The sequence below is a fragment of the Brassica oleracea genome, chromosome C9, assembly GCF_000695525.1.
Source record: "Brassica oleracea var. oleracea cultivar TO1000 chromosome C9, BOL, whole genome shotgun sequence".
Taxonomy (NCBI): Eukaryota; Viridiplantae; Streptophyta; class Magnoliopsida; order Brassicales; family Brassicaceae; genus Brassica; species Brassica oleracea.
In genome coordinates this window covers 29,819,035-29,831,319 of record NC_027756.1, presented here as the reverse complement: position 1 = coordinate 29,831,319, position 12,285 = coordinate 29,819,035, and the positions used below count along the sequence as shown (strand labels likewise).

General features: G+C 38.3%; 1 protein-coding gene across 2 annotated transcripts; it reads right to left on the bottom strand.

The window, feature by feature from the left end:
- Positions 1 to 892: 892 nt before the first annotated feature.
- LOC106319457 (mitotic spindle checkpoint protein MAD1) lies at positions 893 to 5,712 on the bottom strand. 2 transcript variants are annotated; one of them, XM_013757785.1, is made up of 16 exons: positions 5,403 to 5,712; positions 5,230 to 5,329; positions 4,972 to 5,132; positions 4,695 to 4,892; positions 4,517 to 4,609; positions 4,279 to 4,395; positions 3,956 to 4,203; positions 3,437 to 3,608; positions 3,098 to 3,208; positions 2,823 to 3,026; positions 2,462 to 2,624; positions 1,862 to 1,952; positions 1,702 to 1,771; positions 1,451 to 1,579; positions 1,309 to 1,347; positions 893 to 1,218 (listed from the first exon to the last, which is right to left on the bottom strand). In XM_013757785.1, exons 1-16 carry the CDS (start codon positions 5,574 to 5,576, stop codon positions 1,129 to 1,131), a joined length of 2,160 nt encoding a protein of 719 aa, XP_013613239.1. In that variant the 5' UTR covers positions 5,577 to 5,712; the 3' UTR covers positions 893 to 1,128. The 2 variants fall into 2 exon arrangements, with proteins under 2 accessions (XP_013613239.1, XP_013613240.1); XM_013757786.1 differs by having other exon boundaries at positions 1,862 to 1,943.
- Between the last annotated feature and the right edge of the window lie 6,573 nt (positions 5,713 to 12,285).

The window sequence follows — 12,285 nt, the reverse complement described above, 5'->3', positions numbered from 1 at the left end:
TTAATGTCTATTAAATGATGATTTCTACTCATATAGTTTTTTGATCATTTGTATCTTTTATACAAAAAAATTTAAATTACTGAAAACAAAAAACATATACATAAAAATCTAAATTTTTATTATATGGTTATTGTGGTTGTTTAATTTATTTAATAGCTTAAAATTAAACAAATATGATAGAAGATACATTATTTTTTATCAAATATTTATTATTCAAAATCATTAATTGCCATATATACTTTAGCAACATTTGGCAATTCCGTAAATTTTATTTAAGGAAATAATAAAGTACATTAATGATGAATTTATTGTTAGTTTAATAAAAAGTTTATTATGTAATTAAATGGACCAACATATTTTTCTAATGATTCTAAGAATCATTATAGTGATGACATGTGGCTTCAAAAAAAAGTTGTAATACTTCTCAAATAATATATAGGGGATCTGACCCAAAATATCTAAATCTAAATATCTGAATCGAATCCAATTTATAAAATCACTCGAACATATACTAAACCTTAAACTAAAAACCTCAAAATCTGAAATCCACCGAATCCGATCCAATACCCGTATACGCAGACCTAATACTGGCTCCTCACTCACTAATTATGTGCACAAAAATTATATTGACAGTACTCGTCGCAAGTCAACATTCGATAAAATAGTAGAGGTTTTACTCCAGAAGTAACGAATTTAAAAGACAGGTTTGCTAACGTAAGAAAAAGGAGTTTAACATTTACAGTTTTTATTAAAACATAATTTCAGATAAAGTTAGAGATCCTCGCTAACATTTTGATGCCATAGTTAGTAATACAAAATCATCCTAAAGGTTAAGGAATCTTATAGAGATATAGAGCAACTGCAACACTTGCTTATCGGGATCAAGGTGGTCTACAATCAAATCAGATCTTCCAGCTTCCAAAAGACACTGATCTAAATCACGTCAGCATCTTTTATACCAAAATAGAGTGTTACCAATCACCACACTTCCCGCAGAGATAACACAACCACAAATATGGATATAATAAATAGATGAGTTTGGTTTTAAGCCTGCGGCCTTTCAGCGGAATTTGAATTTATACAAACCAAAAAAAAAAAAAACGAGTTGGGAATAATGACTCGGTACTCTCAGTATAGCGTGCGGCGGTTGAATGATTCCATTGTTAAATTGGCTGTAAAAGCTGGAATCGAGTTGAATTTCCTGATGAATATTTCTATCTGCAATCAACACACATAGAATGAGGACTGTACACTGCTATACTAAGAGGATGATCATGTTACCAAGGAAAAATAAGTTCTGCACTTTACCTGCTTCGCTATCTCACCCTGAGAGGTGTATTGATTGTCCTGATGGGATGAAATCAGTATTACTAAATCAACCGAGACAAAAAAAGCTTCAAATGCAACATTTGAAGTGTATATATATAAAAGTTGCCCTATAATGACTTACTAGGATGCTAGTGTTTCCAGATTCGTAATCAAATTCAAGTTTTTCACCGTCACTTTGAGCATAGATCGACTGGAGAGTAAAACGAGTAACTGGGATTCCATTGGGACGCTGATGTTCATCCATTACAATCTGCCACGAATAAGATAACAAGTTTCTGTACGTGAACAAGGATTTATGATCATCATTAATAATGGAAGGAATCACAATTAAAGGCAGTAAAGACATGCGAGTGCTACGAGCAAGTGGCCTACCTTATAACCGAAAAGCTCACAACAAGCCCTCCTAAACACGGAAATCCTATCAGCAAAAACAGTTTTGTACCTGTTTCATAGTCTCCACATGCTTCAGTATGAGGAAAGAAAGGTTACAGGTCGGACAAAAGTATGTATTCAACATTTATCAACGACATACCTCTCTTCACGTTTCTCAAGTGTAGCAATTTGCTCTTTTAGTTGAGCAATCTTTCCAGTTATATGAGAATCAACTAGCTTACCTGCATCTCCTGTGAAAATATTCACGAAAATAAATTGTCTGGTTTATATATTTTGATTGATTTAGAAATCTATATAGTATTTATAAATCCAAGTAAAATATGCAAATCCGGAGGTTTTCCCTCGGATTTGAGTCTTTGTATTTTTAACTAAAAAATCCAAACAAATTCATTCAAATCCATTATAAAATCAAATATATTAGTAAATCCGTACGATTGAATAACACTTGATTTGATACAGAATTTATGAATCATTAAACCAATAACACATGATTTTAATACAGATTTGAAAATCATAGAACCAATAACACTAAATTTAGTTTGGATTTTCAAATCCATTAAAATACAACAACCAATAACCCCTACTTACTCTGTAAACTACGATGACTTTTTTTTTAATGCATGCAGAGTATTATGACACAGAGAAATTAATGCATGTTTCTACAGGCTTAATTTAATTTGTAATTGTTGACTACTGGCAACATCAAAAAAGGAAAAAGGTTAGAAAATTCGAAATTTACCTGACTGGCTCTTCAATTCTTCAACAGCTTGAAGTCTTTCTTTTGTTTTTTGTAACTCTGCTTGTAAAGCTTCTATTGTTTGTTTGGCCTCATTCTCTACACCAAGAGTATTCACCATGCGCAAAACCCTTGTATTTGCAGCAGAGAAATCACCATGTCCCAGCTGCCAAATAAAAAGCAAACCATATAAATGCTAAATGGCATTTTTGTTTTTGCTTTTACAATATAATGGAACATTTCATGGTACCTTACACTAACAAAAGATGATGTACATAAAACTCATTTTAACCATGGAATATGTTCAATTTTCAGTAAAAAATGTCAAGAGTTGGTCTTCAAACACTGTGTTACAGTTGAGTACCTTTGACTCCAGTAAAGAGATCTCAGAGCGTAGGCGATCACTATCCCGTTCCAGCGACTTCATTCTCCTTGCTTCACTGACTAATTTATCATTCAGATGTTCTATTTCATCGCGTTGACGACTATTGACATCTTTAAGTTGACTTAGCTCCTTCTCCAACTCCTTAAGATAGTTCTCCTTTTTCGCAAGAGAAGATTCAAAGCTCTGTACATAAATAAAAGGCAAACTAAGAATACGCTACGAACCAAAAATAGTCAATAATGGTATTCTAGAACCTCAGCAAGGGTTCCATCTGTTGTCGCGGACACAGGTCCGTCACTGTTGGACTTCCTTCGCTCACTAACAACAGCTTTTAGTTGTTCTTTCTCTTCTGTGACCAAAGCAAGCTGTCATTATAAGATAATATATCTGTTAGCAAGAGTGCCAAAAAAAAAACAGGTTTGTATCAACGATGTCCCGGCAAAACACTTGGGATATTATCCTATGAATATTGACTCTATTTACATAGCATTAATCCGCTTCTTACGAGCGCACAAACAATTTATCAACATGAAATACGGATATGATGAACCTTCCGACTCATACACAGCACAAGTAACAAAATTCAATCGTACCATTGCTTCAATCCTCTTCACATCAGATTTGAGTGCCTCAAATTTCTCTTTAGCTAATGCAGCCTCAGTTTCAGCATTCTGCTTGCCAAGTTGAGTAGCATCCAGAGCCGCCTCCAGTTGGTTAAAACGTGTACTTGCTTCCCCAATCTTCATAGTGCTATCAAGAACCTCCCTTCAAAAGACATAACACAAGTCACTAGGAAATCATAGATACAGGGTTTACCTCAAATTGGTATAAGACTACTCTAGAAGATTGCTCTCACGCACACTTACCTCCTAAGATTTTCACTAGCAAGCCAGAATATCTCTAAAATATAAAGTTACATTTGTACAAAGTGGTGTTGCAAATGTCTATGATAAATAATATCTTATTCACCTACGAGAAATCGGGAAAATGAGGATAACGACCATCTCAAATCTCTCAGCAGAGAAATCTTTTATGCACGTATAGTTATTTGAAACAACACCATAAGAAGACTAGTGATAAGCTTATAATCTGCTAAGACTATGTTGACATACTTTTGCAGCGCCGAGAATTTCATAACAGCGTCATCAGGACAGGATACACCAGGAATGTTGTTTAGCAATGACTTCCAAGAGCACAACTCATTCTCCAATTTGTCAAAGCTTATCTGCAATTCAGGCAATTTTGATAACTCTGATTCTGCTCTCTCCCTAAGGCTTTTTTCTTCCAGTAATTTCACTTTCAACAGCTCAGCATCTAATTGCTGTGATTTTAGCTTTCTAGCTTCTCGGACTTCAGCTTCCTGATACAATTACCAAGTATCAATATTGTTAAGAAATACAATATGGAAACTAGCATAACATTTTGTCAAACTTACACAGCGCTTAAGTTCCTCCAGGAGAGTTTTAAACAATACATTGTTATCAGAAGGAGAAGCTGCTTCAGAAGTGAACGACGAAAGCTTCTTGTATACTTCAGTTTTTTCGTGCAAACACTGCAAGAGAAACAAATAGAAAAAAAGTCAAATGAGTCAGCGAGAAATCTACCAAAATAGTTGATAACATATAAAGATTTGTTTTTATCATATTTAACATTTACGTCAAAAAACAGCCTACCTCGTCAAATTTATGTTTAAGATCCTCCAGCTGTGATCTTAAGAGATCTGACTCCGTCTCTGCACTCTGTGCTCTACATTGCATCCTTTCAAGCTAAAAAGCAAAGAAAAGCTCCAGTCAAGATATCATGAGAAACAAGCCTTGAGTGAATACATAAAGTCTCCTAATTGATACTTACATCTGCACCAATTCTAGATACAGAAAGCTTTGCTTCTTTACCCAAGTGGGCAATATCATTATTCAGACGATTTCTCTCCCTCTCCACACTACCAGACAACTGACTTAGTTTTTCTTCCAAAAGTTTAGCTTTTTCTTCTGCTGTTGCAACTGAAGACTCGGCTTTCGTTGGGAGGTTCATTTCACTTTGAAGCTTTACCTGGTGACAAAAGGATTATGTTAACAAAACTTTTGCCACCAATGACAGTGACAACAAATTAAAATGACAGATGAACAACCTCCAGGTCATGGCAAGACTGTAGTGCTTTTGTATACCGCTCTTGAGAATTATTCATCTCCATTAGGAGCTGCTCCTGAAGCACCTTTTCACGCCCTTTGGCAGCAGCAAGTTCTTGCTCCGAGTATAAGAACTTATCTCGAAATTGCTTTCTTTCTTCGTCTGTTGTTAGTATAAGAAACCAAATCAGCTGCCAGAACCTAACTAGCATTTGGAATCAAGACTCTCTCTAGTTTCAAACTGAAAAGAACACACACACCTGCTTGGGTGAAATTCTGATTTAGAGTCTGTAACATGGTCTGATACCCCTGCGCTTGTTTCTCTGCTTTGCTTAAGGCATCTAGAACATCAGATTTAACCTACAAACAATGAGAAAACCTTTAGATTTGAGCACCGTTGAGATTCGCTAGGAAGAAGATATGATTTAACAACCATTTGGCGGCACTGATAGGTGCAAAGGTGCTGATCGGAATGGTCATGAGAAGCTGTTTGAAGCGGAGCAGGAAGAGGAGAATCTTCGTAGATAACGAGCTGGTCCCCGGTGGGGGTGGAGCTGCCGCCGGCTTCGGACCGGGCTTTCTTCGGCGGCGGAGTCCTCAATATCATGTTGGACTTGAACAATTAGGGTTACGTATCTCCCAAAAAAATCTAGCTTCTCCGATTTGAAAACCAAGGCGCCACTGCCTCGAAAACCGACGAAGTTTTTGATGAGAGAGAGATAGAGGCTTTCGGAATTCGGACGAGGAAGGGAGCTAGATGGTCTCTCGTCGATGTGTAAATGCAATTTATAATGGGCCGTTTCTCAATGGGCTTACGATTGTGGGCTAACATCAGCACGTTTTCACATCAAAACTAATTTCGTTACCCAAAGGTCCTTTTTGTTTGATAAAAAAAAAAAAGGTCATGTGAGAAATGGTGGTGAGTTCTTCTTTTCGCATAACACCGCTTCTTCACCATTTTTAGAGATGCTTGTAGTGCTGCGGAGGAAGTATGCATATTGGTGTTCAATAGATGCATATCGGCATAGAGGCAGAGTTGTTTTTTATGTTCTTTCGGCAACTTGATGGTGTAATTCTTAGCTTCCTGATTATCGGTATAACTTGAATGATAGCTTTATCAAGCAAAATTAAATGTGTGATTAAGGGGAGATCCAGCAGTCTCAGCTCGGAGTAAATGTATCTTTTATCCGGTGACAATAAATGCTGAACGAAAATAGATGAAGTTTGTGTTGAACAAATTCTATGTCTCACTTTTTAGTTTAAGCATGAAACAAATTCAGGGAATGCGCGATGGTTCAAAGAAATATTATGGTTTTCATGTCAATCACTTAAGCAAGTACTCAGTGTTTGCTTTTTAGGGATGGGTTTTGTAACAGCCCGATCCCCCGGCGTCCGACCGGGGTTATCGAAGGGGCGTTATGGACACGTGTCTACTCATTTAGCCAACCCTACGTGTCCGTTACTGGTCCCGAGAGCCGACGGGCGCATAACCTTCTTTGAAATACCGTCACACCCACATCCATATACTTCTACTTACAGTCCTGCGCACAGGAAAAAATGGAAACGGAGGGGTGAGTAACAAGTTACTCAGTGAAGTGGTTCTAGCCCAGCCTGCCCGCATGACACTCTATACTACTCTATGCGGGAACTAGGACTGACTAGCCACTACAATCAGTTAATGCATTTTATCATTTTCTAACGTCATCTATTGATTTTCCACATTCACTTCCATTCATTTCTAGCAACCTAGTGATCAATCAATACAATGATCTCACTCATTGCCACACACGTCAAACCCTAGGCTTAACCGACTCATCATACCAGTCCGACTCGATCCTATGACACCTTTAACTCCCTGTTACCCGACCATGAGCTAAAAACCCTACAATGCACATCCTTTTCATCTTTTCGTCCTTTTCAACAGTGGGTAGCCCCAACTAGGCTTCTACCCCACATTCTTGTAGATTGGCCACATCTCCTATGGGTGCTTCCATATTCTTGTGGATTGGCCACATCTCCTATGGGTGCTTCCATATTCTTGTGGATTGGCCACATCTCCTATGGGTGCTTCCATATTCTTGTGGATTGGCCACATCTCCTATGGGTGCTTCCATATTCTTGTGGATTGGCCACATCTCCTATGGGTGCTTCCATATTCTTGTGGATTGGCCACATCTCCTATGGGTGCTTCCATATTCTTGTGGATTGGCCACATCTCCTATGGGTGCTTCCATATTCTTGTGGATTGGCCACATCTCCTATGGATACCTAGCGTGGACTACTACCCAACATACTTTCCTTAGACCCTCTATATGCTTTCCCACCCATGCTTAACCTTAACATCATTCTCTCATACTTTTACTTATCCTTTCACTTCCTTATCATTTTCACTTATCCCTTCCCATTCTCATTTACCTTCCTTTTTCATTCATACTTGTACTTGGGACTCAATTCACTAGACGCCACCCGCTATCGGTGTCACACACAATACACATCGCATTCAAGTTCTACTTCAATAACTTTTATAATCATTACTCATCTATCGTTCTAGCATTTATTTCTCTCTAGCATCCTAACTTCAATCACAACAACACATGGGACAACACATCCAAACATACTAGAATCAACTACCAATCAATCATCACCACAACAATTCAATTCAGTTCATCGAGTCCCATTTATCAGTATGAGGGTTCTTATGCATCATGATCCATTCATCTATCATCCTAGCAATACCATGTCCTATCAACCTAACTCCCAATCAGGGTCTAATCAAACCTAACTCCAACATATAGGAGTATACAGAATCATGAAAGAAGGTTGGGTTCGAGACACTCCACCTTAGCCTAGTACTGGATCTGGATCTGGAACAAGAGACAAAGGGGATGAGATCTGAACAGATCTGGAACAAGTAAACAAGAGAGACGAGATCTGGTCACCACCACAACACCACACAGCCACCACCATCACCACAGAGAGAGAGAGAGAGAGAGAGAGAGAGAGAGAGAGAGAGAGAGAGAGAGAGAGTATATGAGGGCAATTTGGAGATGTGAGGAGCTATGTGGGGGATTTGGATTCATGAAGTGAGGAGAGAGAGTCTAGGTGGGCGATTTGGAGAGGCCATGTGTGAAATTTGAGCTTGTGTGAGCTATGTGGAAGATTTGGAGAGGCTATGTGGGCGATTTAAGCTCACAAGAAGCTATTTGGGCGATTTGGAGATGCCATGTGGGAGATTTGAGCTTGTGTGAGCTATGTCAGCGATTTGGAATGGCTATGTGGGCGATTTTAGCTCACAAGAAGCTATGTGGGCGATTTGGAGAGGCCATATGGGAGATTTGAGCTTGTGTGACCTATATGGTAGATTTGTGCTTGTGTGATCTATGTGGGTGATTTGATCTCACAAAAAGCAATGTGTGGGCGATTTGATCTCACAAGAAGCAATGTGTGGGCGATTTTGAGAAGTGAAGAAGGCTATGTGGGCGATTTGGAGATGTGAAGAAGCTATGTGGGCGATTTGAGCACTGTTGGTCCCCTTCTCCCGCTCTTAACATCTCTGTTGGTTTTTTATAGGGATGGCAATCAAGGACCTGGACCACGGGCCTGACCCGTAAAAACTTGCTGCAGGGAGGGATTGGGTCACCATTTGGTAAGCCCGCAAAATTACGGGCCTTGCGGGACGGGTTTAAAGCGGGGCGAGCCGAAAGTGGGATGGGCTACAGGTTAACCTGCGGGATTTTGAAGACCCGCAACCCTAAGTCCCCATTTCTTCTTTCACCTAAAATATTGAGATAGAGAGAGAGAGAGAAGGCGATTCAACGTTATGGAGCTCCGATGATGGTGGTTTCAGGGTCGATGATGCTTCCGGTCTCCCAAGCGCCATCGATCTGTATTGGTGGAGCTTCTTCGAGCCATCATAAGAAGTTTGAAAACTCACTTTCCACCGAAGAAGAAGATCTAGTTCCCGCCATGGGTTCTTCATAGTTTTGTCTATATGTATTTGTTCACATTATCATACATTTTGGAGTTTTAGGTTTCAATATATATTTAACTAACTTCTATTATTCTTATTTGCAGAAGATGAAGTTGATGGTGAAAAAGAGAAATCTCCATCTTTTTGTCGCTTGTTGGTGATAAAGTTGAAGAATAAGAAGTGTGATTTGGTGTTTTCTTTTTATTTACTTTTGGGATTAGCATCCTTGATTTGGTGTTTAGTTTTATTTAATTTTGGATTCGGAAAACTAAATAATTTGTTATGAACTTATGAGTTATAATATTTGGATTCAACAACTAAAGCATTGTTTATTTTTAATATGTTTGGAGTGTAACAAAAGTAACTAAACTAGTGTTTTGATCCAACTAAAATCTTCAAATAACAAGTGTATTGCCTTATCCAGTTCAATCCTCGACTAGACTCACATACTGATGCGTCATGAAGCTGATAAAGCGTCATGAATCATGTCTTGAAGCGTCCAGGAGCCATATGTCCGTTTGTAAATCTATGTTCCGCGGGTTGATCCGAAAAGGCCTACATGTTTTGCGGTACAGGTTTGGTCAGCCATTTTAAGGACCGCAGCCCGCGCGGACCTGACCCGCCGTGACCTGCTCGAAGACGAGCCCACTGCGGTACGGGACAAGACGTGACAAATCAACCTGTTTGACATTCCTAGTTGTTTATGTGAATTTTTGGTATCAATTGATTTGTTTTACGTAAAAAATTTCGTGTAAATCTCCCGAGAGTTGTTTTACGAAAGACGATCTCATAGATTTCCCTATAAGGTTGTTCCGCGAAAACTTTCCAAATTCTGTTTTGCGGAAGACTGTTTCGTAAAACTTGTAAATAGTTATAAAACATCTCTTAAGAATTTTAAAATATTCTTTCATGTTCAAAGAATATTTTCTCAGACATTTTTAGCCGTTAATTTCGTAATTACTGATTTTGACCCCAACAATGGCACCGAGCAATAATGAAGAATATAACAAGTTGTCATATACAGTGTGATAATTACTGTCCCAAATGCGGAGAACCGACCGAATCTATAAATCATGCAACTTGTGAACGTCCATCGGTTTCACGGACGTGGGCTATCTCTTCAACTCCGTCATGTCTAAATATATTTCCAACAACCACTATGTAATCCAACTTAGATTATTTGTTATGGAAGAAGAATGAAATAAAAAGACTTGAAATTTGATAATGATCCATGCCCATGGATAATCTGACATTTCTACAAAACTCGTAATGATTAACTATTTAGAGGAATCACACGAGATCATGTATAACTGGTAAGACATGCTAAAGGCGAATGTCGAGCATGGTTTGAATCCATTACAAAGATTCCATGACACATTAATGCAAAACAACAGCCAATGGCACCCCAAATCTTATGCTTACAGTGTATATGTTTATTTGATGGATCATTGATTGTTGATTCACAATTTTATAGTCTGTTTTTCGGTCTTTTCATGTCTAGGTACATTTTGGAGTATTGTTGAGATCATAGAGCCATTTGGAGATTAAAGAAAATGTAACCCGTAGTTGTGCAAGAAAACATAAGTCAGAGTCGATATTTGGAAGGAGTGTCGATCGACACCTCCTTGGTGTCGGTCAACACCGATGCGATTTCACTGGCCGATTCTCTTTTCCAAAATTGCACTTTTGGCCCATAAGTTTCTACTAATTACAAGAAAATTTGTGGACGTGTATTGACCTATATATCTATTTTTACAGCCACTATTTAAGCTAAGCTTTTTATTATTCTTTGAGTCGTTTTTGGAGAGAAGATCATAACTTCAGAGATTGATTGGAACTCCAGTATTTCTTATTATACTATTTTAATGTAATTCATTCAGTTTATCTCTATGTCTTGCTTTAATATGTTTGAGTAGTTTACTTGTTATATTTAAGGTTTTCTAAGGTTTTGATGAGCTTGTGAAATATATAACTGGTAGGGAAATCATATTGCATCCTTCACATGATTGTCTTAACTGTTTGCGTTTAGAGTAATTAACTAGAAACCTGATTATGTGATAATTGAGAACCGTGAGAGTGGGTTCGATACCTGAACTAGATCATGTTGAGCTAAGTTGATAGACACAACGAGAGTTGTCATAGGAACTTAGTGAGCATGTCAAATTGAAACATTAATGCTTGTCTTGAATAATTAAATCCACAATGAGAGTTGGTGTTTGATAGTTTAGACATATAATAGTAATCACAAGAAAGAGCTGGATTACTTACTTATGAATTCGAGTTCTAGGATTACTCTTAATTGGTGACCAAATTTTGTTTATGTATTTTTAAAATTAAAAAAATAAATTAAAGATGAAAATGTATAATACATAATAAAATAACTGAATCAAACTATTATAAAGGCAAATGTGAAGAAAATAACATCTATCTATACTAATAAAAGAGTTTTTTCTGTCTTCTTAAAAAACCACCGCTGAAGAAGGGGCGAGCAAATCGTGCCATCTGTCAACTCTACCAAACGAAGACATTTACATATTGAAGAAATAAGAAACAAATTTGAGTGGCCATTCAAGTTAAATCTAAAAATAAGAAAGCCCAATATTCACACTCTAAATTAGAAAGATAACTATTAGTTGACAAAGCCTAATGTAAACCAATTAAATTCGCAGCCCATTCAGTGTATTCTCCTTCTTCTCGGCCTTTCTCTCTTTATATTCGATGGATTCCACAAAGTATAGAATAACCGTTTGTAACACTTTGCTTCATCATTGAAACATTGTCTTTACTTTACGCTATTAACTATGTCCTTCATGCTCTCACACTACAATTAATTTAATTACCTCATTCCCTCACATGAAATCCCTAATTTCTTATCCTATAAATAAGGTTTCCAAATTCTCCGAATCTCATCGCCCGCAAAATCGTCTCCGAGTCTTACGGGCTGGGGGGCTAACTGTTGGGGTCAAAAATGGTTATTTCGAAATCAACGGCTATGATTATTTCTTATTCACGGATTTCTCGCAAAATATTCACTGAAAGAAAGATCGGAAGTGAACGAACGAGCGAATCCCGCACAAAAGCCACTCGCAGGAGAGCTGAACCGTCATGCGGGTCAGCTCGCCGGCGAGCTCAACCATCGCGCTGGTCAGCTCGCCGGCGGGCTGAACCGCCGTGTGGCTACACTCGCCCGGCGAGCTCAGCCATCGCGAACCGTCGCGTGGTTGCGTTCGCCAGCGAGTTTGGCCGTCACGCGAGTCGGCTCGCCCGGCGAGCTCGACCTGATCCCGGCCTGTCCGACTTACTTCAACTCCCGTATCTTCCGTATAGCTGTGATATCCGACCTTCG